This window comes from Saccopteryx leptura, chromosome 3 (assembly GCF_036850995.1).
Source record: "Saccopteryx leptura isolate mSacLep1 chromosome 3, mSacLep1_pri_phased_curated, whole genome shotgun sequence".
Lineage (NCBI taxonomy): Eukaryota > Metazoa > Chordata > Mammalia > Chiroptera > Emballonuridae > Saccopteryx > Saccopteryx leptura.
Genome location: NC_089505.1, coordinates 345,401,690 through 345,429,675, shown reverse-complemented (window position 1 = coordinate 345,429,675; position 27,986 = coordinate 345,401,690). Strand labels below are relative to the sequence as shown.

The 27,986-nt window shown below is 35.3% G+C and overlaps 1 protein-coding gene and 1 non-coding gene across 3 annotated transcripts in view; one reads left to right on the top strand and one right to left on the bottom strand.

Annotated features, from left to right (window-relative positions):
- Nucleotides 1-11,665: 11,665 nt before the first annotated feature.
- Nucleotides 11,666-27,986, bottom strand: part of EMC2 (ER membrane protein complex subunit 2) — a 58,815-nt gene continuing 42,494 nt past the window's right edge. The window contains exons 8-12 of one of the 2 annotated variants that reach the window (XM_066379355.1): nt 26,810-26,891; nt 25,960-26,070; nt 24,816-24,920; nt 16,130-16,217; nt 11,666-11,800 (exon numbers count right to left, since the gene is read on the bottom strand). In XM_066379355.1, the coding sequence (XP_066235452.1) occupies nt 16,131-16,217; nt 24,816-24,920; nt 25,960-26,070; nt 26,810-26,891 (385 nt within the window). In that variant the 3' untranslated portion in view covers nt 11,666-11,800; nt 16,130. Of the gene's footprint in view, nt 11,801-15,717; nt 16,218-24,815; nt 24,921-25,959; nt 26,071-26,809; nt 26,892-27,986 lie in introns of those variants that run through there. The other variant, XM_066379354.1, reaches the window with a different exon arrangement.
- LOC136401875 (U6 spliceosomal RNA) lies at nt 21,863-21,970 on the top strand. The gene has a single exon (XR_010750800.1). It is a non-coding gene; the product is annotated as a U6 spliceosomal RNA (small nuclear RNA).

Sequence of the window (27,986 nt, the reverse complement as noted above, 5' to 3'; positions counted from 1 at the left end):
TGGTCAGTCATTCAGAAGCATTTTTCACATAATTGATGAACTTGACTTCCACTTTGGGAACAAAACCACCTTTTCTGTTCTTGCTTGCATTTAAACTTTAATGTCTTCTACAGAACTCGGTCCTTTCGGTGTCTTAGAAACTTCTCTTTGAAAGATTCTCAACCTTTTGATCTTGGTGTTGATGGTTTTGAGTCTTTTGACAGGGAGCCAGGAATACTCAAAGGGGTAAAGACAGTCTCTTTAATAAATGATGTTGAAAAATTGAATAACCATTTGCCAAAGAATAAAATTGAACCCCTATCTTGTATCCCTCACAAAAATTAACTTAAAATGGATTAAGCATTTAAACATAAGACATAACACTATAAAATTCCTACAAAATAATCATAGGAAAAAAGTTCCTTGACATCAATCTTGTAAATTATTTTTTGAATATGATACTAAAAGGACAAGCAAAAAAAGCAGTAATCAACTAGTAATTCCACATCAAACTAAAAAGCTTCTCTAGAGCAAAAGAAACAATGAACAAAATTAAAAGGCAACATAGGAATGGGAGGAAATATTTGCACACCATATATTTGATAAAGGGTTAATATCCAAAAAATATCTGGAACTCCTATAACTCAATAGCAAAACAATAAATAAATAGAAGTAAATGATCCAATTAAAAATGGGCAAAGCACCTTGGCCCTGGCCGGTTGGCTCAGCGGTGGAGCGTCGGCGTGGCATGCGGGGGACCTGGGTTCGATTCCCGGCCAGGGCACATAGGAGAGGCGCCCATTTGCTTCTCCACCCCCCCCCCCACCTCCTTCCTCTCTATCTCTCTCTTCCCCTCCCGCAGCCAAGGCTCCATTGGAGCAAAGATGGCCGGGGCGCTGGGGATGGCTCCTTGGCCTCTGCCCCAGGCGCTAGAGTGGCTCTGGTCACGGCACAAGGACGCCCCGGAGGGGCGGAGCATCGCCCCCTGGTGGGCAGAGCATCGCTCCTGGTGGGCATGCCGGGTGGATCCCGGTCGGGCACATGCGGGAGTCTGTCTGACTATCTCTCCCCGTTTCCAGCTTCAGAAAAATACAAAAAAAAAAAAAAAAAAAAGGCAAAGCACCTTAATAGACATTTTTACAAAGAAGAGATCAAGTACATAAAAAGGTTGTTAGAATAACTATCATCAAAAAGACCAGAGAGATTGAGATCTACTGTAAGTCTTGTGGCTGCCAAGACAAGCCTCGCACGCAGAATTCACAGCCATGCGGGAGCAGTACATGAGAGGTGGGGAGGGATTCATCGTCTGCTACTGTCACCGACTGCCAGTCGTTCCCGGAAGCTGCCAAGTTTAAAGAGCTCATTTTTCAGGTCTCTACAGAAGAAGGCATGGGTCTGGCCCGAGAATATAACTGTGCTTTCTTTGAGACCTCCGCGGCCCTCAGATTCTGCATTAATGACGCCTTCCATGGTTTAGTGAGAGAAATCCGCAAGAAGGAGTCGGTGCCATCCATAACAGAAAAGAAACTGAAGAGAGAAGACAGCCTGTGAAAGAAGTTAAAAGGCTCGCTGAAGAAGAAGAGAGAAAGTATGATATGAGAGTCTTCCTTCTAACTCCCTTTCTCTTTCCTCTTTCTCTCAAGTTTATCAGTTGGACAATTCCAGATGTTGCATTCTGCTTCAGTTCTCTCTCTCTCTTAATATCTTCCTGTAGGTAAAAGCAAGATCTGTATAACTGTACCTCTTGAGATGGTTTTGTTTCGTCCTTAACAGTTGAATGAATTTTGTCAATCAGCCAGATATGCTGTTTAGTTTTTATAATATATGACTAAATAAAATTGACATTCCAATTGAAGTATATAAAAAAAAAAAGACCAGAGATAACAAATACTAGAGATGATGTGGTGAAACAGGGACCACATCCTGTCCAGCATGTAAATGTAGGGATGTAAACTGGTACAGCTACTATGGAAAACAGTACAGAGATTTTTAAATAAATTAAAATTAAAAATACCACATGATCCAGTAATCCCACTTCTGGTAGCATATTTAAAGGAAGTGAAATCACTATCTTGAAGAGACATCTGCACTCCCATGATTATAGTAGGTTGATTTTGATTAAAACATGACCTCATAGTTTAAAATAACATAAAAAGCCAGCTCAGCAGTTTTTATACTTTAAAAAGTACAAAACTTACTCTAGGTGGCATACTTTCTATAGGCTTGTAGAAGAAAAAAAATACAATTGAAAATCAAGTTTTGGCCCTGGCTGGTTGGTTCAGTGGTAGCATCAGCCCGGCATATGGATGTCTGTCCAAGTTTGATTCCTGGTCAGAGCACACAGGAGAAGCAACCATCTGCTTCTCTACCCCTCCCCCTCCCCCTTCTCTCTCTCTCTCTCTCTTTCTCTGTCTCTTTTCCTCCCATAGCCATCACTCAATTGGTTTGAGCGAGTTGGCCTTGGGCGCTGATGGTTCCCTGGCCTCCACCTGAGGTGCTAAAGAAAATGACTCCTAGTGCTGAGCAACAGAGAAACGAGGGGCAGAGCATCGGCCCTGGTGGGTTTTCCAGGTGCATCCCGGTCGGGGTGCATGTTGGAGTCTGTGTCTCTGCCTCCCCTCCTCTCATTAAAATAATAATAGTAATCATATGTTTTATTTCTAATCAAATGGCTTAAAATTAGTTCAAAAATCTACCAACATCTGAGATTGTTAATAGAAAATTAAGCTCAAATTTAAAGTTAAGCTAAATTCAGATATAGTAACAAAATACTCCATAATGATTCTTTGGACATGTAAATATTTATTTCCCTGTTAAGAAAAACCTTAAGAGAAATCTCATGCTGAAAAAATACTCAGTAGTATCCCCCCAAAATAATAAAAAATATTGTTGTCAATTATTTTTACATATTTAACTTATTTTTTGAAAGTCCTTCTCATTCCAATATTCATAAGACTGCGCGTGCACAAGCATCAGAGCTTTGACTCTTGGGTGCCACTTCTGATGCAACCATTCATTTGGTACCATTTCTATTTCTTATTAGTTTTGTTAAATAAGAAACATATCATGTTATTTGAACATTTTTAGCAAGACAATTTTTATAGTTTTTCTTTAGTCATTTAAATCTGGAATCACCCAACTCTGATCATCCTCACAGGAACTCATCATAATTTTATATATACAATATTCTAGTCAGACTAGAGGGGAGATCAGGGAATTATAAACCAGTGGGGCTGTGTTGTCTCTGGTTTTCTCTGTCATACTGAATATGACATGTAAACCAGTATAGTGAAATTGGATCCAAAATCAGTTGTCATTTGAATCCAACCCTTGAAACCACTGGGTATAGTTACCACTCTGGAGACCTTCAGTTTCATTTTAAATTGACGTGATATTATAGCACATAGATTGTTACCTGGAGTTTTTAAAGAACACGCTTTGTGATAAACCTCAACTTTTTTGGTGATTCGTCTGACACAATCACCTTTTCACGTAATTGTTACCCATATTTCCATGTAATAATTAAGTTACCTAAAAGGAAACTGAATTCACATTTAAAGGGAATTAATAATAGTATATCTCTCGAGTTACTTAGCATAAACTCAGATTTCTTCAGTCTCTATCCATTCTCTATTGACAAAGGTTCATTATTACTTGGACGTCTCCAAGTAGGTGTTTCTCTATCGGTGACTTATATGCCAAGTTACTATCTCCAAGTTTAGTGGCAGCAGTTTGTTAAGGTAGAGAAATTTTTCTAGGACCTAAAGAGTTGAAATAAGTTGTATTTTTTATAATGTTATATTTTCTTATAATAGTAGAGAAGCAGTTGATCCTACTAAAATTTACTTATGTGTAGCTAAAATGGTTAGTTGCAATGTGCTTCCAATATAATTTTGGGGGCATCAAAATCTAAGTATTAATCTGATTTTATATTAAGAAACAATGAGGACAGAACACAGGACTTGATATTATTCTTGCTTTCTTCTATGCCTGCTATAGTACAAAGCTCATTCCTTCTACACCCCACTGTGGTTATTATAATTTAGTGCAAAAAAATTTACAAATATATATATGGGGGAGATGTGTATATATGAAAATCTGTGTATATGTGTGCAGACAGAATTTCTCTTTTTAAAAAGCTACTGAACTACTTCTATCCCCCTTCTTAAAAAAAAAGTTTAAAAAGCTATTGAAGGCAACCAATATAAATCAAATAAATTCAGCTAGAATTCTGAGAAAAATAGCAACAATTCTGCATAGTATATATGATACTAATTTTAAATTTACAAGAAAAACATTCCATTCAATACACAAAACAAACATGTACACCTCAGTTCTTTATTATGGTATGTAGAGAAAATAAGGTTGCAGAAAAAAATGGGAACAATTAATAAAGTAGAATAAAAGGGGATGACACAAAGAATGCCATATACAAACATAGTAAAAGAACAAAGGGGATAACAGAACTCCACAATCACCTGCTTCTTCCAGTCTTCAGGTGACTAAGTCCAGTAGAGACAGTGGTTCTCAAATTTTAGTGGGCCTCAAGAGTACCTGATAGGCTTGTTAAAACACAAATTGCTGGAGTCTCTCATGTTGCAGATTGGGGTGAGGCTCAATGATTTGCTTGTTTACCAAGTTAAAAAATGACTACACTTTGAGAACCATTAACGAGAACTCTCAGCCCCTTAATCACTCTTGACCACTCAGAAGATCCTTAGAACTGGAGAAAAATGAGAATGATCCAGGCTTACGTATCTCAGAATAGTCAAATTGTGAGGTATTGTCTTTTCTTGTTGTTACTTACGTGGCACATATATGATCTCACTGGCAGCCTTAGCCATAATGTTGTTCCTGATAAGATTAGATTTTTGAAATGACATTCTGATTACAATTTCTTTTATCAGGAAACGGAGTGAAATGAAGCTAAACTACTTGTAGAAGATTTGTTAAACATAGTATGCCATAATGTGCAGAGTATGTTTTTTCATTCAAATACGTACTTTGTGCAGGTATTGTGTTAGAAGCTGAAAGAATCTAATGGGGAAGACAATCACTTAAAAATATAGAGGCAAATGATCCAAATGAAAAGTATATGATAATATGAAAGTATACAACCATTTTCTAAAGGAACTAAACATTTGACATTTTCAAGTTGTTCTGCATAATCATTGGCACATAGGATTGCTGGTGTTTTATTTTAGCCGTTCTATTAGGTGGTCAATGGTATGTCATTAAAACTTTACTCTGCACTTCCCTATTAATAGCTAATGATGTCGAACATCCTTTCATGTGCATACCTGCCATCTTTACAGCCTCTTTGTGAAGTGTTTGTCTTTGCCCTTTTTCTAATTACAGTGTTTTCTTAGTATTGAATTTTGGAAGTTCTTTATATATCATGGTCACAATATATTTGCAAATATCTGTGGCTTGTCTTCTTTAATGGGGTCTTCTGGCTTGTCTTCCCATCTTTTTTTAACAGAGGCTTTCTCAGAAAAAGATTTTGTGACAAGGTCCAATTTATTTTTTTTAAAAGGATTGCATCTTTGCTGTCACTTGAAGAATTTTGGCTTAACCCTAGGTCAGATATATTTTTTTCTAAGAATTTTAGTCTTACATGTTACATTTAGAGCCATGACCCATTCTGAGTTAATTTTTTAAGAAGGTGGAAGGTCTAGATTAAGGTTTTGTTGTTATGAAACCTCCAATTGTTTCCAATACCATTTTTAATATTCAGTTTTCCCAACACAATTCTTTCATTGAATTGCTGATGCAACAAAAATTAGTTTGTCATACTGGTGTGGGACTATTCTGGACTCTCTATCCTGTTCCACTCTCTTTTTGTCTATCAGTCTGGCAAAACCACACAATAAGTCGCAATACCACAGTCATAATTACTGTAGGAAGATAATTTATAATATCTGGTAGTCTGAAGACCTCAGCTTTATTGTCAAAGCTGTTGAGAGTATTCTAGCTCTTTTCATACAAATTTTAGAAAGTTTATCTATAAAGAATTTGTCTGGAGTTTCAACAGAAATCATATTAAACATATATAGATCATTTGGGGGACAACTGACAACTTAATATTCTCTTCCAATCCATAAATATATCTAATATGTCTCTCCATTTTTTTAGGTCTTTTTTATTCCCTTAGCTTTTGTCCTTTTCAGGAAACATTCTGTACATGGTTTTAAAAATTCATACTTAATTTTATTATAAATAGTATTATTTATAGCTAGCATGTACACATACAATTGGCATTTGTTGGCCTTGTATTCTCTGATGTTTACAAAACTCACTTATTAAGGTTCCAGGATGTTCTTGGAGATTCCCTGGGATTTTCTATGTAGACTATCAGGTTATCTGTAAATAGAAAGTTACTTCTTCTTTGTCCCCTCCTCCATTTTTTTGTCCCCTTTCCTTATCACATGGCACCAAGAAATACACCAAGCACCGTGTCAAATAGAAGTGATTGAGCTTGCACACCCTTGCTTCATTCTGTCTTAATAGGAACAAAAGTATAATAGTAATGGTAAGTTTGTTGTTTTTGGTTGGACTGAAGAAACTTCCCTTCTATCACTTTGGTTGTTTTTTTTTTTTTGTTTGTTTGTTTTTATCTTAAATGGGTATTGCATTTTGTCACGTTTTTTATATCTTCTTAATATGATGGATTGCACTGACCAATTTTCATATATTGAAGCACTTTTGGACATCTGAAATGTACACCACTTGGTTGTGGAGCAATTCAAATGTCTTTCCACAATAAATGAATTACCAGACTGTGGTACATTCATGAAATGTAACAATAGCAATAAAAGAAACAAACTAGTGACACATGCAACAGCACTGGTGGATCTAAAGGTAAATATTCTGAGACTCCATCTGGATATCATTCTTCAAGTGACAAAATTATAATGATTGATAAAATTATCAGTGAGTGCCAGGCACCAGTGTTAGATGAAGGTGTAACAAGGAGTAATAAGAAGGTATTTGTGAAGTTCTATATCCTTATTGGTATGATGGTACCATGAGTCCACAGATATAACATTTTATAAACAGAAAAAATAAAGAGAACATGTAAAAATTGTGAAATCTAAGTAAGGTCAGTACCTGAGTTAATAGTATTGTTGTATTGTCAATTTCCTAATTTAATAATGTTCTGCGGTTACATTAACACATAAAAGCTAGTACATTGGGATGCTTTGTACTGTTTTGCAACTTCCTATGAATCTTAAAAGTATTTTAAAATAAAGTGTTATTTAAAAAATACCAGTAGGAAAAAAAGAGGGGCCTAACCTCTGGAGAATGAAGTCAAGAAAGGCTCCAACTGTTTTCATCTCATGGCACACATACACTAATTACTAAAATTCTGTGGAACACCAAAAAATACATATTTTTTGTCAACCTGAAAAAAATAGTATAATTTTGATTCATTCACACGAAACAGCTATTGTAGTATTGGCTGTTGCCTTTTTTGGGGGGTGGGGTGGAGGACAATCTAAGGGAAAAGAGGTCAGTGTCCCCGACTAAAAAGTCAGGTACTGCATGTTTTAAAAATTCTTGAGGTCACTGGTGTATACAGAAGGAACAATAAGTACCAAGTTTATTGAAGAAAAAACACAGAAGGAACAAAGAGTGCCAAGTTTATTGAAGAAGGAAGCATAACTCCATGGTATATAAACTGAGAAAGACAGTTTATACTTAAAGAAATCTGAATCCTCCTTCCTGGATCCGATACTAGATATATAGAACCTGGAAGGCCAAAGAGCAACAAATGGGAAACAACTCAAGAATTTTAACTAGGAGGAAAGATAAACTGACACCTTTAGTTACGTTAGTAACATTCTAACTGCAGTGGAGAATGCACTGGGAGGAAGTCAAGAGAAAGGAAATCTAGCCATCTGGCTACTGTTCTACTCCAGGAATCGGGTGGGTAGCCTGGTTAGGGTGGTGGTGATAATGAAAATACAGTAAAATGAACAGATTTATGATGTATAAGAACATAACATAGATGCAAGATGGTTTAAAAAACTACAAATGTCCGTTAGAGTGATAATAAGAGATTAAACTACAGTGGTACCTTGAGATACGAGCAGACCAACATACTTTTTTAAGATATGAGCTGCAACTCGGTCAGTATTTTTGTTCGATATCCGAGCAAAATTCCGAGATACAAGTCGTGATTTGGGAAGCTGCCACTAGTTGGCGCATTGGCGCACAGGTCTAGTATCAGCAGCACAACACCAGTATCTTATTCTTTCTCACGTGTTACCCACAGAATCAAGTTGAATCTCGTGCGCTGTACTCGTTCTTGCATCATTTTTGCATTTTTTACTAACTTCTTTGGTGTGCTATCATGGGGCTGAAGAAAGTGAGTTAAAGGACAGCAGTGAGGAGAATGATGTCGATAGAAGTAAAGCAAGAAATAATAGAAAAACATGAGCGTGGTATACGAGTGATTGAACTGGCAAGGCTGTATGACCACAATGCATCTACAATTTGTACCATCCTTAAACAAAAGGATGCCATCAAAAGTGCAAATCCAGCGAAAGGAACTACAATTCTGTCCCAATTAAGGACAAATATCCAAGAAATGGAGAAGCTTCTGCTGGTGTGGGTGAAAGAGAAAGAGCTGGCAGGAGATACCGTGATGGAGACTGTAATATGCAAAAAGGCATGTATTATTTACGGCGACTTGAAGAAGAAAGAACAATCAATCTCAAAAGAGGCAGCAGAAGATATGTTTAAGGCAAGTTACGGCTGGTTCGAAATTTTAAAGAGATCTGGCATCCACTCGGTGGTGAGGCAAGGTAAAGCTGCAAGTGCTGACGTTAAGGCAGCTGAGGAGTACATCACACGTTTTGCTGCGCTTATTGCAAAGGAAGGCTATATCCCCCAACAAGTGTTCAACTGTGACGAAACAGGATTGTTTTGAGAAAAAATGCCCCGGAAGACTTTCATCACCGCAGAGAAGCTGCCAGGCCATAAACCCATGAAGGACCGTCTGACCCTTGCTCTGTGTGCAAATACTAGTGGTGACTGTAAAGTAAAGCCACTGCTAGTGTATCATTCTGAAAATCCTCGAGCCTTTAAGATTCACAAGATTCTTAAAAACTGCAGGTTATGTGGAGTGCCAATGCTAGGGCATGGGTTACGCAGCGGGTTTTATTGAATGGGTAAATCTCGTCTTTAGTCCTGCAGTGAAGAAGTATCTTCAAGAAAATAAACTCCCAATGAAAGCATTACTAATCCTTGAAAATGCTCCAGCCCACCTACCTGGTCTTGAAGATGACATTCTCGAGTTCAAATCGTGAGAGTCCTCTATGTCCCACACAACATGACTTCAATCTTGCAACCTATGGATCAGCAGGTCATTTCCAACTTTAAAAAACTTTACACAAAGCACTTGTTCCACCGCTGCTTTGAGGTGACTGAGAATACAAATCTAAACCTTCGAGAGTTTTGGAAAGATCACTACATCGTGGTATGTTTAGGCATTATTGACTTGGCATGGCAAGAGCTTACAAGAACCTTGAACTCAGCATGGAAAAAGTTATGGCCTGATGTTGTTGCAGACAGGGACTTCGAAGGATTCGAACCAGAGACCGAGACCGAGATAGAAGCGTTGGAGTAGATTGTGTCCCTCGGAAAGTCAATGGGTCTGGAGGTAGTTGAGGGTGACATAAATGAGCTCATTGAGGAACATGAAGAGGAACTCTCAACTGAGGAGTTGAAGGAGCTACAGATGATGCAACATACGGAGCTTCCGCAAGAGATTAGTAGTGAGGAGGAGGTAGAGTCGAAGGAAGTGATTTCTACAAGTGAAATTAAAGACGTGCTGGCAATGTGGGAGAAGCTTTCAAGTTTCACTGAAAAGAAACACCCAGAAAAAGTTTCAACTGGCCGAGCTTCAGCACTTTTCAATGACACTTGTCACATTCCTGTAACATTTTAAAAGGCAGGCAAAAGCAAACCTCTTGGGATAGATTTTTATTCAAAAGTCCTACAAGTGAAAGTGCTGAAAGTGCAGTCAAAAAGGCAAAAACAGGTGATATTTAGTGAAAAATACATATTAAGCTTAGGTTAAGTTTCAAGGTAAGAAAGTGCATTTTTTTTAATTAAGTTTTTGTGGTTTCATTTTAAGTAAAGTGCAGTTCTACTTTTGTTTAAAGTAAAAAAATGCAGTTTTAGTTTACATTTAGTGTTAAGAAAGTGCTTTTTTTTTTTTACGTGTCTACAGTACCTGCATCCCTTCCTCCCTCCTTCGTCCTCTGCCATTCACCTCCGTTAGCCGCACTCGTCTGTCTCCAAGGTAAGAATACAGTATTAAAACACCGTTTTTGGTTTTTTTTTTGCCTGACCTGTGGTGGCGCAGTGGATAAAGCATCGACCTGGGAATGCTGAGGTCGCTGGTTTGAAATCCTGGGCTTGCCTGGTCAAGGCACATATGGGAGTTGATGCTTCCTGCTCCTCCCCCCTTCTCTCTCTCTGTCTCTCCTCTCTCTCTCTCTCTCTGTCTCTCCCTCTCCTCTCTAAAATGAATAAAAAAATATTAAAAAATTTTTAAATTAAAAAAAAAAACGTTTTTTGCCTGACCAGGTGGTGGCGCAGTGGATAGAGCGTTGGACTGGGATGTGGAAGGACCCAGGTTCGAGACCCCAAGGTCGCCACCTTGAGCCCAAGGTCGCTGGCTCAAGCAAGGGGTTACTCAGTGTGCTGAAGGCCTGCGGTCAAGGCACATGAGAAAGCAATCAATGAACAACTAAGGTGTTGCAACGTGCAAAGAAAAACTAATGATTGATGTTTCTCATCTCTCCGTTCCTGTCTGTCTGTCTGTCCCTATCTATCCCTCTCTCTGACTCTCTCTCTGTGTCTCTGTAAAAACAAAATAAAATTTTCTTTTATTTCATATATTTTGTTATGCATTGATAAAGTATACATGTGTGTTTCTTAATTAAAAACATGTCTTTTTCATAATTTAGGATGGTTTGGGGATGTTTCACAGGGCTGGAACAGATTAAATCTATTTCAGTTATTTTAAATGGGGGAAATTTGATATACAAGTTGACTGACTTACGAGCTCAGTTACAGAATGAATTAAACTCGTATCTCAAGGTACAACTGTATTTCGAAGGAATGACGATGGGGGAAGAATGCCATAGTAGAGCAATCTAAGAAATGGGAGAGGAAGAACTGATAGGAGTTTAGGCAACTAAAGATATTTGGCTGTTAGAGAGAGCAAGAGAAATGGGATAGTAGCTAGAGGAGGGTTTTGAAAATGAAAGAACAGATTTAAAAATTGTAGTGTTAACTGGAAAAGTCTAGCTGAAGTAAGACAGGAGATAATGAAGAAAAGAAACAGTTTAAGAATAAATGTAAAGAAATGAGATGATAGGACGATTTGAGAAAGGCAGGATGCTCTGGGGTAGAAGGAAATATGGCAAATACATGAAGCTCTAGTATATATATACAAAAAAAAAATAAGGGGAGAGTGGTGGGAAATTGCTCAGAAAAGGGTGGGGCTACTTTCCTCTACTGTAAGAGGAAAAGAGGTAAAGCTGGGTACAAGAATATCTGGTACTGGGTAGAGGCTTATCTCGTCAATTCCCCTTCTCTGAGAAACAGTAAGAAAGCTATATAAATTACTTTGCTATGGCTGCCTTAACAAAGTACACAGAGAACTGGGTGTCTTAAACAACAGAAATTTATTTCATCACAGTTCTTGAGGCCCGAAGTCCCAATCAAGGTGTCAGCAGGGTTGATTTCTTCTGAGGAGCTGGCCTTTGACTTGTGGATGAACAAGATATCTTCTCTTTGCCTTCTTAAAAAGATCAATCAGACTGGATTAGGGCCAAACCGTATGACCTACTTTTACCTCAGTTGTCTCTTTAAAGAGTCTATCTACAGGCCCTGGCCGGTTGGCTCAGTGGTAGAGCGTCGGCCTAGCGTGCGGAGGACCCGGGTTCGATTCCCGGCCAGGGCACACAGGAGAAGCGCCCATTTGCTTCTCCACCCCTCCGCCGCGCTTTCCCTCTCTGTCTCTCTCTTCCCCTCCCGCAGCCAAGGCTCCATTGGAGCAAAGATGGCCCGGGCGCTGGGGATGGCTCTGTGGCCTCTGCCCCAGGCGCTAGAGTGGCTCTGGTCACAACATGGCGACGCCCAGGATGGGCAGAGCATCGCCCCCTGGTGGGCAGAGCTTCGCCCCTGGTGGGCGTGCCGGGTGGATCCGGGTCGGGCGCATGCGGGAGTCTGTCTGACTGTCTCTCCCTGTTTCCAGCTTCAGAAAAATGAAAAAATAAAATAAAATAAAATAAAGAGTCTATCTACAAATGGAGTCACATTCTGAAGTATCCAGGGTTAGGGCTTCAACATGAATAAGAAAAACACAATTCAACCTATAACAAGAGGTTACTAACCAAGAGTAAAAAGGGAGACAGCACCCACAGAGATTCAAAGTGAAAGGTTTAAAATGGTTCTAAAGAGTCTTAAATAGTTCCCACATTAACTATAAATGAAGCAACATTTTAAATGGGCACTTAATTTTAATTTAGTTCAAAATAAAATTTTGGCTTAAAATTTCACTAAAAAAATGTTTTATAAAATATAAATTATCTTCCCAGTTCTGCTAACAAGCAATGTCCCTTAAATATATGTGGCTCTATCTTTGTTATTCTAAAGTGGAAACATATATCAAAGAACAGATACCGTATTTCCCCATGTATAAGATGTTCCCATGTGTAAGATGCAACTTAATTTTGGGACCCAAAATTTGAAAAAAATGTATTATATAAAGTTATTGAACTCAAGTTTTATTCATCATAAAATTGATACAAGTCCTCATCACTGTTAAAACTCCCATCCATTAGCTTGCCCTCCTCTATGTCTAATGACAAATCAATGTCTTCAACAATGAGCACAAAAACAAGTGTGAAAAAGCGGGAAATGCAAGTAAAAAATCTACAACCACTATATAAAAAGCACCCAGCTTTTAGACCCCTAAAATTTTGAGGGGGAAAAGTACATCTTACACATGGGGAAATACGGTACATACCTCAGAGTATACTAGAAAGAAAACTAACTTGAGAGCCTCTGACATCCTGGTCTTATTCCTTGCTCTCTCAGCTTAATTTCTCTGAAACTGAATTCCTCATCTTAAAATGGAATACAACTAAAGGATCTTTTTTGTCCCTTCTAAAGTCCTATAGTTCTATGAAATGAAGTAAAATGAAGTTGCTTTGAGAATAAATGTATTGTGGCATTAGGAAAAAATACATTATTTAAAATATTTGCCAATAAAAGTTGTATGCTTCCAGCATACTAAAATATTGGTCTTCCATTTCTACTTTTTTTTTCTACATCCCTCTCTACTCCCAAGTCAATATTATCCTTATGGTTAAAGCTGTTTAATATGCCCTTTTCTCACATCTGTTGGCTTAAGTACTGGATGCTGAGTTGCAACAAGATATTACTTCTTTTGTTATATATATAATTATCTACTTTAAGTGATTATATTCTGAAATAGCTTTCCTAGTATGTCTAAAGTAAGAGTGTTCATGTTTAAAAAAGTTAAGTGGTAGACAAATTAGTCAGAAACATGTATAGTTAAAATAGCAGAAATCAAGTTTATTTTTCTCATGTAGTAAGTACAGAAGTTGGCAACTGCTCATGTAGGTTCAGGTGTTCAACAATGCCATCAGGGGTCCGGGATCACCCTAATCTTTCTAAGGAAACATCTTTGAAATGTAGCTTTTAATTCTCGTATTTGCCGTTTCATGGCTGTAGGTGACTATTATACCTCTAGGCATGTTGTTGGACAGAAGGAGGAGAAAGAGGCAAAAAGCTTCATCTCACAAAGCTTTGATTTCTTTAATTTGAAAGGAAGGCCCTTCCCAACATTCTTCTGTTCATTTCATTAACCTTAACTAGTTCATATGCCCACACTTCTAGATATCTCGATTGTCTAATATGGTGGCTATGAGTCACATTCAACTATTTAAATTTCAATAAAGTTAAATTAAAAATTCAATTTCTCAGTTACCCTGGCCATTTTTCAAGAGCTCAAGAGCCACACATACAGCTAATGTGCATCATTCTAGACAGTACAAATACAGAATAGTCCCTCAACACAAAAAGTCCTGCCTCTCATATTACAGACCATAAAAAAATGAGGAACCGGGATCTCTGCTCTGATCAGAACAAAATAAGATACTATTTATAAGGAAGAAGTGGAGGTAATATTTGGGCAGGAAACTGCCACAATAGCATTGTCAGTACATTTAAATATTTATTAACTGACTGAATTCTAGAGAAAGAGGAGGGGGAAGAGAGAATGAGAGAAACACTGATTTGTTGTTCCACTTATTTATGCACTCACTGATTGACTCTTGTATGTGCCCTGATCATTGATCGAACCTGCCACCTTGGTGCATTGGGACAACACTCTAACCAACTGAGCAACCCAGCCAGGACCTGATTATTAAATAGTACATTTAAATTAAAAGTCTACAAATTAAAAGTCTACAAGATAAATATTAATGATATCTTAATAAAAATTTGGGGCAAGAAGGTATTAAAATTAGAAAAAATAAAGTGAAACTAAGGCTGATAGTTATGAGGCACTATATTACACAAATATAATTGCTAAAGCAAACACTATTCTAGTGACTGATGGGAGAAGAAGGTTAAAGAGAAGAAAGGTAGTAGAATAGTATGTGGGCACTATTTTCTTTGTACCAAACAAATTTGAATTGGCTAATTATGCTGAAAATGCAGTTACTATTGATAAATTCATGGGCAAAAAGAGTACATCTGGTGATACCAAAGATTAGTTGAGAAGAATTATCTTCATATGAGTAGGTATTTAATATTTGTTCATTACTAGTGGCAGAATAAAATGAAAAGGACTGCATCATGAAAGAATCAGAATATGTAGGAAGAATAACAGAATAACACGAAAGGTTAAAATGCTGATATTGGCAGGTTTTATTCCTAAAGACCTTTAGGTTGTCAATTCCTCCGTGATCCCTATTGGCCCAAATTCAGCAATGACTTGTGAGCAGGAGTTTCTGTATAATGTTAGTATAAATAAATAAGACTATACATATATAATATGTATTATATGTAGCATATATAAGTTAAAAACTAATACCATCAATAAATATTTTCTTAAATGAACAATTGTTTATCCTAAAAATTTATTTTGTCTAAACAAACTGTTTAACTATCAAAGTTCTTTCTAGTCTACTGAAACATGCAAAATACTGTTGAGTGGTGTAATGATAGATTATTATGAAAAGAAAAAAGGGAAGAAATTCCAATTATTAAGGAGGTAATAAGATATGAGGACTGTAAAAATTTTTCTTCTAAAGATAGTTTATTTATTTTTTCCTAAAGTAAAAATTACTCAGCCGTGGAAATCCCTTTAATTCCTGTTCTCCAGAACTCCAAATATTCTTTTTATGTAATTTAAAGGTTAAATAAATATAACTTTCATAAAGGTTAAATTTTCATTAGCATATATGATCCTTAAAGCATTTTATAGGTAACAATCTAACCATGTTCTATGGCAAAACAAATTTTACAAAGATATTGCTGAATTTTAGAGAATGACATACGTTAGCATGATTTAGCAGAGTAATGTTACAGTACATAAAACAATAGCCTACTGAAACACAAAGCAAAATCCAACCTGACACTAAAAGAGAACAAAAATAACTTGCCAGTATTTTGCTCTGTCAGTTATATATGCTATGTATTTCGATCGCAGATAGGAGTTAACTAGAAATTGAGTTCTAAAACAATATCTTCACTACTTAAGTATAACAAAAAGAATATGATCTTCATATGCAAGTTTAATAATTCATGGTTTATTTAACAAGGCTATTTCTATATCAGATGATGATTTAAAAACTGTGATATTAAGAGAATAATATACAATCAGTGAGACTCTTCTTAAATTTTCTTCCATAAACTTTCCCCATCTTTCTGCTTAACAATAAAAGACATTTTTAGGTTTATATAAACACATTCTTTACAATTGCCTTAACAGAAAATTAGTATATAAATAGCACTGGGCATTCAGTTAATAAGTCACAGGCTAATAAGTTCAATTGTGCAGTTGTGAAATGTAATGTGAAAGAGTTTTTGAAACCTTAAGACTGGGTAATCTGCAGTGTTTCCAACATGTCTTCGACTGCCTTAAGAGAGTATTTGGTTTCCTTCTTACTTCGACCTGCAAACTAATTTTTAAAAATGCAATTAGGCTCAATTTCAGTGGTAGATTCAATATCACAACCTTACCTTCACATTGCTAAGGAGTAAACATTATTTTATCACTAGCATGAAATCAAATGTTTTCAAACAAAGGTAAAATATAAATGTAAAGTACTTTCTATTAAACATTTTAAAGTACAAGATATCTCTAAAATTATTTCAAGTTGTTCCTATTTAAATTTTTCCAGATTTATTAGTTGACTGGGTAGTATCATGCTTCTCCAGCAAAGACCTGTCAAATAAAACTTTGTTACATATTACAATGATGTGAACATACTTTATAATATATATTTCTAGTTTAAGTTGTAATTTACTATATATGTATATAAAAACAAACTGGAATTGGAGTTTACATTGAAAATAAAAGATAACATATTAAATACTATCTTTATATACTTAAACCAAATTCATGACAGATTAAGTTCAATATAGTGCACATAATCAGTGGGGAAACTCTGTTGAACACGCCATGCTGATTTCAAACTGTTTTCTAACTATACCCACCATTTATCTGTTTAACACTCCAGATATACAAGATAAGTAAATGATCCTTATGGGGGTAGGTTTACTATATCTATATTACTTATTTTCCCCATGGTTAAAGAATTAACATTTACTATTAACAACACATAGTATTTTCAATTAATATCTAAGCACTCAATACATTTTCATGTGACTGATCTTTCCTTCAAATATCAATGCTGTCTTAAGTACTTAGTACTTGATTTATGATGTGTTCCTTCTCTTTTGTAATTAACTTAATTTGGCAAACTTCTCATGACCTGTTGAGAAATATTAAGTGATCAAGCACAGGTAACATCATAGAAGCAATAGGTTTTAGGAATTGGTAACCTGCCTCTGACCTCTCTGGCTGCAGCTTAACATTATGGTTCCCTTACTTCCTAAACTATTAGCTTCTGTGGCTGAAGCTCATTTGACAGAGTAACTAAAGGGGATGTCTAGAGGAAATGCCAGGAGAAAAGAAAAATCTCGTAAGAATCAAGATCCCTTTAACTTTCTTAAGACACTACTAAAGAATTCAAATGTTAAACATACAGACATACAGGTCATAATCACAAAATATGATAACAGCAATACCACATTTAAAACTTTGCTTTTTCATAATTCAATTTGGTGAATCAAGGATGTGGTGTGTGCTTATTGCTCCCATTATCCAGTTGATAAACGCACTTTCACAAGGACTCACCAAGAACAGAAAGCCTTTTCTTTTACAACTGGCTATCCAAAGTAAACAGGAATGGTCCTAATCAGACACTTAAAGGTCTTATTCTAAGGAAAAGCTTTGATGGGTTGGGGGAGGGGTACAAAACACGATATCACACAGTAACAAGTTACATAGCACAAAAAATAAAAATAAAAATTCCTGTAGTGCTGAAGTCGTAACAAGTATTTTAAAATACAGCACTCTTCTTGTTTTATACTTAAAGTAAAATAGTAAATATGAATCTGTGATTTTCTTAAAAATTTGCTAATAAAAAATATCACCTAGGTTTGTGTATCAATACTATTGACGAGTGCTACTTAGAATGAACCAAATAAACTTATTTGTCAGAACAAATAAAAAGAAAGTTGGAAATATAAATCAATCATTTCAAATTTTTCTTGACATGCAATTATTTTGTCTATTCCAGAATTATATGGCAATTTAACTGATTAAGCCAGAATCCTATTTTTCCCCTCAAATCATGATTTAATTTTCTATTTCCCAAAAGGATAGTAACAAAATCACCTCCACAATTATAAGTAACATATGAATCACTAGCACAGATAAATTTAACAGTATACCAAAGAAGCATTTATCTGGAAAATTATTGTGTATAGGTTCACATTAAAGTTTTTCATGAGCATTAATCAAACCTGCCTTCCTCTACTGAACATGCTAAACCAATTACCTAATTGAAGAGTAAGCAGTAGCCATATTCTGTTTCATTATTAAGTAGAAACAAAGAAAGAAAAGCAGTTCTTAAAATCTCATTTTCTCTAATTTATAAATGCCTAGAAAAACATTAAAATAAGGAATATGTTTCTTTATTATTTGTTTATACGCCTAGACATGAGTCATGAAGTTCTCATGATATCAGAGATTTACTTACTAAAATGTCAATCTCTGAAAATTATACTTTTCCACATTAATCACAAAGTCAGCATTTTTGTTTTTATAGTTAGATTTTGCTTAAGTAAAATTCTTCTTTCATAATTCCCTGTTGGAATTATAGTAATAAAAATTTGATTATCAAATAATAAAAATTTGATTATAAAATTCAAAGGTCAATGATTATCCATTGGGGTAAGTTAGGCTAAAATTTACCTTTACACAACTGGTGGAAAATAACATAGGTATACAAAATAATAGGATAAATAAAATGGAACACTGGATGGATAAATCTTGGAAACATTACACTGTGTGAAAGAAGCCAGGCACAAAAGAGTACATATCCTATGATCTCATTTATATAAAGTCCTAGAACAGGCAAAACTAATTTATAGTGATAAAAATCAAATCAGTGCTTGTCTGCAGTGTGGAGTAGGGCTGCCTGCAGAGTTGCAGAAGGGAACTTTCTGGAGTGATGAAGATACATACTGTGTATCTTATATGAGGTGGTGCTGAGAGGGGAGTATATATATTTGTCTAACTTAACTGCACATCTAAAATGTGTGCATGTTATTTTATGTAAATTATACCCCAACCAAGTGGATAAAAAGGCAAAACAAACATAAGCAGAAGCATGGGCTATGGAGTTAAACAATCGTGTAATAAACTGCCAAATATCCCACCCATCTCTTTCTTCCCATTGAGAAGTCAAGTACTGCACCCCTGATCAAGGTTGACCATGTGATTTACTTTGCTCAGTGGAGGACTAGCAACATCTGACACACACGGAAGCCTGAAAAGCCTTTGCACACTGGACTTTCCTGTTTGCTGCTCTTGGAACCTTGGGACCACCATGTGAGTAAATATAGGTTAGACTGCCTAATGAGGGGCGCAGGCCCAGCACTCCCAGCAGATAGAGAGCCTCATTTTAGTTTTTTAAGTGAGGCTACCAACCACTAGCATAAGGAAGAAATGTAAATAAGCCGAGCTGAGACTAGCAGAATTACTCAACTGAGCCCAAGCCAAACAGCTTACCTACAGAATGATAAGCAAATTAGTCATCATTATAAACCATCAAGTTAACAGAGGATGAAAGATACAAATATTTATGAAATCGGATTCACAGAAAGAGAACCTGAGCCTCTGTAGAAAAAACACAGAACATGTAAGCTTCAAAAGCAACAAGAAATTTTATTTAAAACCTGTTACTGGTGTCTAAAGGCAGAAATAAATTGTGCACAATGGGTGATTCTTAGTTGAGGAGAATTGGAAGTTGTTATATAGAAACCTGACATGACCGACTAAGTGATGTGTTAACTTCCAAGATTACAGAAACTGGCAAAAACTAATTGTACTACCCTGTTGTACAGAGTCAAGAAAAACCAAATCATACCTTCAATAAAGATGCACAAACCATCTGAGAATTATGGAATTTATACATAAACCATCTGAGAATTACAGAGTTTATAGTGCAAAACTCAAAGAGCGAAGAGCGTAAGTGAGGCTCTCAGAGCTCTTTCTAAAAAACACTAAGACCTTACAAAATAAGTCTGTGAAAAATATGCATCTAGTAAGATACCATACAAAATTTTCAATAAGAATGGCAGGGAGGGAAAATATAACTGAAGAGTACAGCTTAGATCTTTCAGTGGCTTGAGTTACTGAAATGATGGAGTTGTGGTTAGTGGTCAAGTGCATCTCATAAGGTAGGGAAGGGCATGCTTCCCTGCTTCTGTTACTGAAAAATGGGAAAAACAGAAAAAATGGGGGAAAAACCCAAAACGAACAAAAAAAAAACTATGAATTTAGTTATTATTGAGAACTTTAGGTCTGAAATGAAAAGAGGCAAGTGAGGGCAGAATATTAATTGTTTACATGAGAAAATATTAAAAAAGGAGTTAGAAACTATAGTTACAGATTTAGATACTTGATACCTGACACCTCTTTAAGAGACAGTATACTGTGGCCATTAAGAACACCAACCAGAGTCAGATCTGCCTACATTTGAAAGCAGCTCTGTCCTTACAGCTCTGTCACTTCAGGAAAGTTATTTAATCTTTCCATGTTTTACTTCCCTCATTTGTAAAACAGGAAAAGTACCTAGCTTACAACAAAGTTCCTATAAATGTTTACTACTGAAACTGTTATGGTTGTATAATACTATAATTCAATGAACATAACAGGCATAATCAAATGAACTTATAACATGTGATTAGCAAAAATAATGTAATGTGTATTATTGTGATTTGGTAAAAATTACGTATTAACTCCTTCAATCCTCTAAAGACTTCTATTATACCCATCCTGAAGATGAAAAGCAAGGCCCAGAGACGATATATAATTAATCCAAGGTTGCGTAGCTAATAAATGTCGGAGCCAAACTCTGAAGCAAACAACAGGGATCTATAAGCTCTGTCCTTCTCTAAACTACTGCATGGTATGGGCTTCCATGGAACAGGACCCATGACAGAATGAGGAGATGGACAGAAATACTCTGGGTAGCTCAAAGGGGGGAGACTGTCTCCTATTTCTCATCACACATATAAGTATCAGTTCCAAATAGTGTCTGGATCTAAATGTGAAAAGCAGAAGGAAAAAAAAGACTCTAAAGATATAACAATGAGTAATAAAAAATTTCTTATACAGAACATAAAATGCACAAACCATAAGGAAAGATAAGTTTAAACATATTTAACCTCAGAACTTCTGTTCATCAAAGTCAATTGCAAGTAAAAGCAAATAAGGAGTTGAAGAAATTTGCTACACATAAAATAAAGCTATGCATAATCAGAAAACTGAAAAACAAAAAAGTCATAAACCAATGAAAAAGATAAGGCTTGAAATGGTCAAAACACATGAAATAACTGTTGAACCTTACTAGTTGCCAAGCAGATGTAAAATAAAACCACAAGATACCACACACACATAACAAAAGTGCTATAATTCCAAAAATTGACAGAATCAAGTGTTAGTAAAGGTGTGGAACTGTAAGAACTCTCTAATACTGCTGGTGGGAATATAAATAACTGATTTGGAAAACAAGCTTATCTAGTAAAGTTAAATATACAGACATTCCATTATCTAGTATTTCCACTCAAAACTATACCATCAGAAATATGTGTATGTACACCAAAAGACCTGTGAAACAATATTCACTCTGTTATCAGAAAGCCTGAAACAGAAAATAATCCAAATGCTTATCAACTGACTAAATAAAACGTATGTTCATATAGACTATCGTACAATGAAAATGAATAAACTACAGACATAAAGGATAAATCTGTTAAACATAATAGTGATGATGGCTAGGCAAATAAAAATATACTGTGTAATTCCATAAAGTTCCAAAAGGCCAAAAGCTATGGGACTACTAATCAGTACTCTTGAGGGGGGCAGGAGTAGAAAATAAGAGGCACCAGGAGAGCTTTGGAGTACTGTAATGTTTCCACTTACTGATCTGGATACATTATCTTGTACAGTTCATTGAAAAGTACTTTTGTGCTCGCTTCGGCAGCACATATACTAAAAATTGGAACGATACAGAGAAGATTAGCATGGCCCCTGCGCAAGGATGACACGCAAATTCGTGAAGCGTTCCATATTTTTGGGGCACAAAGAAAACAAGATAGAAGGTGACAGAGGACAATCTGACTTTGGGTGGTGGGTATGCAACATAATTGAACGACAAGATAACCTGGACTTGTTATCTTTGAATATATGTATCCTGATTTATTGATGTCACCCCATTAAAAAAATAAAATTATATAAAAAAAAAAAAAAAGAAAAGTACTTTTATGATGAGTTTCTCTTTACTATTATAATTTAATAAAAATTGATTTTAAAAATACAGTCATCCCATGTCAAAAACACACTCTCTAAGCAACTAGTTGCTTCTCAAAAATGTCTTAAAAACAATGTAGTCTGCATACCATTCAAGACGCCAGTCTTATCTTTAAGCTCTCTCTAAGCCTACTCTGTATGAATCCATTAGAGATTTCAGCTATTTCAAATTGCATTTGAAGAAGCACAATGTACCTAATATTTATAAGTATTATGATTTATATGTCAACAAAACTAACATTCTCTATTATATACATATAATGAAAATACACAAAGTTACCTGAAATAATATGATCATGGGGGCACTGAGTCTCTTAACCTTCCCAACCTCCTCCAAACGGGAGTACAAAAACAAACAGCACTAAAACCAAAATTAAAATAACAGAAAACAAAACCAAAGACAACTTCTAAAAAACTACACTGCAGGTAATCTTCCAAAACCCTAGAACGTGGCTGTATCAACAATAGCAGGATCTACAAAAAATCAACAGCTGTGTGGTTGGAGCACCAGGAATTAAAAGAGGACCATCTAGGACTCTACAAGCCACAAAAAGAAACTCAAGTGTACACTGATGAATCTGCGAAGGACCTGCAAAATCAGGACAGTCTCAAAGGCTCTAAATCAAAGAGATGTGCAAAACCTGCATTCAAACATAACATTAAACAAGTCTAACCTTCACCAACTGCAAAATATCTAAGTATCTAGCAAATACCCCCTTCCAAAAGGAACCAAAGCAAACAAACAAAATACAAAAACAAAACAAAACAAAAAACCCCCTCACACTGAACAAAAATACAGGAAACTGAAACCACATGAGGAGGATCGAAACCCTGGGGGTAGCAGGAGAGACGACTCAGATAAGGGAGGGGAAGGAAGGTAGTGATGCCCAGAGGGAGCAAATCCCAGAAGAAAACACAACAAAACAAATAACAACAAAACTCAACAGTTAAAGCTGAGAGCAACAGATCCAAACTCAAGATCTATGTAGAACTCTAGCAGTTGAACAGACAACTGAAGCCTGTAAATCTTTCTGAACCAGACCTCGTTCTAACAGACAATATACAGAGAGGTCATATTTGAGTTACATTAACAAAGAGGAAGCTACAGGGAAGTCAAGTTGGACAAGTTATGTGGTTCTATCTCTGATTCCCTTACTCCAAAAAAACCTTCTCCTAATAGCCCAAGAAAATTATCTCAGTGAAACATGGGAAACAAGAAAAAGATTATGAACTAACTCCATAAAAATTAATAGAAGAAAAAAAAAAGAAAATGGCAGATAAAAAATTTAAAGAAAATGAATGATGAAGTGAGAAAGCAAAGGTAATAAACTTATCATTGGAAACCTGAAAAAGAAAACTTAAGCAATCAAACAAAAAGGTATAATATTTAAAAGTATAATTTTAAAAGCAAATTTCTCAAATTAAAAGAGAGCTGACTCCACATAGCCGATAGTATATTTGAGAAAATTAGCCTCAAAAGTAATCAGCAAAACATACTATAGTATTTTTAAAATAAATTAATATTCCTTAGGACAACCATACAAAAAGTCCCAGTCACTTATAAGGGGAATAAAATAAGATGGCATCAAACTTCCTGACAGCAATATTTTATCCTAAAAAACAACGGAACAGCCCTGGTCGGTTGGCTCAGCGGTAGAGTGTCGGCCTGGCGTGCAGGAGTCCCGGGTTCGATTTCCGGCCATGGCACACAGGAGAAGCGCCCATCTGCTTCTCCACCCCTGCCCCTCTTCTTCCTCTCTGTCTCTCTCTTCCCCTCCCGCAGACGAGGCTCCATTGGAGCAAAGTTGGCCCGGGCGCTGAGGATGGCTCTGTGGCCTCTGCCTCAGGCCCTAGAATGGCTCTGGATGCAACAGAGCGACGCCCCAGAGGGGCAAAGCGTCACCCCCTGGTGGGCATGCCGGGTGGATCTCGGTCAAGCGCATGCGGGAGTCTGTCTGACTGCCTCTCCCGTTTCCAGCTTCAGAAAAATGAAAAAAACAAACAAACAACGGAACAATGTTTAAGAGACTTAGTAATGTAAGCCAAAGATTTTATAAAAAGCCAAATCATCCTTCAAATATAGAGTATGGACAGATAAGTTAAAAACATGCAAGATATAAGATGCTTTTCCATGAGGCCTTCCTGAAGACTCCCTTAGGGACAAGCTTCAAATCAGAACATGCAAGCAGAGCACATAAACTCTGTTACAGTCTGCTTAGCTTACTTTTAGGCTTTTCTTCTTCCTTTTTCATTATTTGAGATCCCTGGTTAGTAATACACTCACATACCCAATTTATTCTAAAATGCATCCTGCAATTTGTTTATCCTTTCTGGATTTTCAGAATTACCTTTTAGTTCCCAAATGCAGAGCTACTGAGATTTCTAGATTGTAAGGCTAATTATGGGATCATAATAGTAACAGACTCCTCTTGACAAAAGAAAAGTGATCCAAGTTAATTCTACACAGTTAAAACACATTTGATAAAGGCCCAAAGGCATAGTAATCCAAAGACAGACATATGGCTTTGTAGTCTGTAGAAACAGAAACAGTAACTAAGAAATACAATACATGACCAGGTCTAGATTATAACATAAAATGATCAGTACTAACCTGATAAGCTCTGTTTATTTGGCTAGCTGCCCAACTAGCATATTTCATGTTGTCCTTTTTTGTTTTTGCACTCGCTTTTGGATTAGAAGCAATATGACTTGCTGACTAAAAACAAAAAGAGAAACATTATAAAAACAAAATGCCTTTTTTCTAGCAAGATAATTAAAAATGTAAGGTCACAGTTGCTTGAAATAACTTTTTTAAAAATTGTACCAAAACAATTTCTAAAATAATAATAAAGTGAACAAAATTATGTTTAAAAATCACAACATATATTAAAATACTGAATATTGAATATTAAAATAAGTAATGGAAAAAGGATATCTTAAATAATATCTAAAATTATTTATTGTCTACTATAGTTCTTAAAAGTAAAATTCATTTCTTTCCGGAAAATTATGTCATTTGTTCTTCCTGCCTTCATCTCTGCAATTACTTCTTTTCACTGAGTCCCAACAAGACATTCATCCAAAGTCCATGAAAAGACTAGGATAAATTCAAGTTTCAAAGAACTGGTCTATTACTGAAAAGTATATTTTTAAGGCATTCTGAGTGTTGAGAGGGGTTCATTTTATATATATATATTAAAGCTCAGCAAATTCTTCCTACCCCAAAGCTCTTGTTAATTCACTTTTCTAAGCCTTTTATTTGGAGTACAGAAATAGGAATTTTTAATTACATGCTCCCCACAACTTCCAAACTGTTTTTTCTATACCATAAAAATGTTTTAATTTGACATTAGAGACTTTATTTCTAATGCGTCTTTTACTGCCATAGTTTAAAAATATACAATTTTAATTTAAGGTAAGAAATATAACAATTGTGGGCAAAATCCCAAGAATGTCAAAATAATTAAGAAACAGATAGTATGAAAGAAAAAAAGAAATAGTACATATTTTTGTTACTATTTAATTTTATAAGGGAAGATTTTATTTCTAATACAATAAAAAACATTTTACAATGAAATTTCAAATAGATAGGATGTATGACCATTCCAAAATAAAATAGCCTTATAGCCTATTACTCATAATTAACTAAAATTCATATGCTTATAAAAAAAAAGGAGAAACTATTGGACAGGATAGTTAATGGATTTTAAATGACAGATTTGGTAAAATAACATTAAACATGCACCTTAACTCACCATGTAAAGTCCAAACAAAGCTCTCATATTTCTGTTGTTCAGTTTCAATGCCTGTGCAAAATACTTTCTTGAAAGTTCAAGGTTTTCAAGTCCACCTTGGGTATATTTAACCTGTAAAAATTGTAGCATGCTGAAACTTGTTTATTTTACTGCTTTGAAATATAGCATGTTTCATCATACCATAGGCATTAGTAACTGAAACTGCTGTTCTGTAAACAAATGCAAGATATTTAAAAGATTTCACTTTAAAGTTGTTTAAGCTAATCTAAATTTTAAAGCATAACCTCCACCCAAAAACTATTCTATTATCAATCTTTTAAAATAAAGTCCTTCCATGTTTTCTTTGAATATATGTACCCTGATTTATTGATGTCACCCCATTAACATTAATAAAAATTTATTTAAAAAAATGAAGTCCTTCTAACTTTATAGGATTAAATTAGACTGGAATCCTTAATAGTTAGCAAATAAGATAAATACTTACTACTTTCCAAAATACTAACCTTGATATCAATTTGCTACAATACAAATTTAAAAATCATAACCACTATAAATGTCTTAGAAGCCATTAAGTGGTGACAACTGTGGCATAATTCATAATTAGAAAAGAAGATAGCATACAAATAAAAAATACAAAGAATTTCACTGTTTTAAATAGTGCTTTTAACTGAGAAATCAGTATTTCCATTATAGTATTAAAAATTTAAACTTTTACTCCCACATGTCAATTTTCATCAGATGTTTTAAATATTTATATACTTGCCTAACATTAAGGACATAATCTTAGTTCCATAGTAATACCCACACCAACAAAAATAAAATCACAATTGTTGGCTTTGAAAACACTTACTTCAGCATACTGCTGACAGTATAAGTGGTTGTGTGGATTAGTCATCATGAGCTCCTCTAAACAAAAGGCTGCTTTAGCGTAGCTGAAAAATACCAAGAGGAGAAATTAATTTTAAGTTATAAATTTTATATTAGTTATGTTTTAAAATAATTCTAAAACAATTTTAGTGATGTTAGACATTTTACACCCTAATAGCTTAATTAATAAATGACTTATCCTCAATTCATAAATACAAATATTTAGTTTTTTAATGAAATGAATAAACAGACGCTTAAGTCCTAAAGCAGTCCATGAACAATCAATATATTGTATATATTATACTTTTTAAAACTGGGTCACTGCAATGACATCCAAACATTATTAACAATGTAAGCTTCCAGATCTTGAATCAGGTTAGATATAAAATAACTTCTAGAATTCTACAAATCATTTAATAAAATAATCAACTAGCTAAAGTGTAAGAAAATAAACATTTTATTAAATACTCTCTATTCACTAAAAATACTTTACAAACATAAATTTACCAACATATTCTATTACAAAGACTTTTCATGACTTAAGTTTATCATCAAGTACAAAATCATAATAAAGTTGTAAATTTCTAAACCCATGAAAAGTAGATCAAGTTAATGGCACTGATATACACTCTACTGCTATTTAATCATGTGGAAGAAACAAAAATCTTGCTGAAAACCTAAGAAAAGAACCACTGCAAAGGGCTCTGGAAAAACTGTTTTATTAGACCATGTGACTATAATACCCATTAATATATTTTATATGTTTAAAGTCATATGAATATCCTCACTTTTTGCAGGAAGTCGTAAAGAATATGGGTGTCCTCAGATTTATTCCCAGTGAGAAGATGAGAACAGCCATCAGAAAAAGGCTTCCTACAGTCAGTATTGGCATTTCTTACCTATATACAAAGGAAAGGTATCTACCTGTCTTTGTACTAATGTCAATATACGTACTTTTCAAAATAAATATGTTGCAACTTAACACGTGACTGGTAAAGAGTTTTTATCACATGCTCATTATATATTATTTAAAGTAGACGCAGAGAGTAAATTGAAACAGGCTGTGTGCCACTCCAGTCTATGCTCTTAACCACTATGCAAACTGTCTATAAGCACTACACACCACAATGAAAAATTGTGGTGGTGATGAAGGTTTCAAT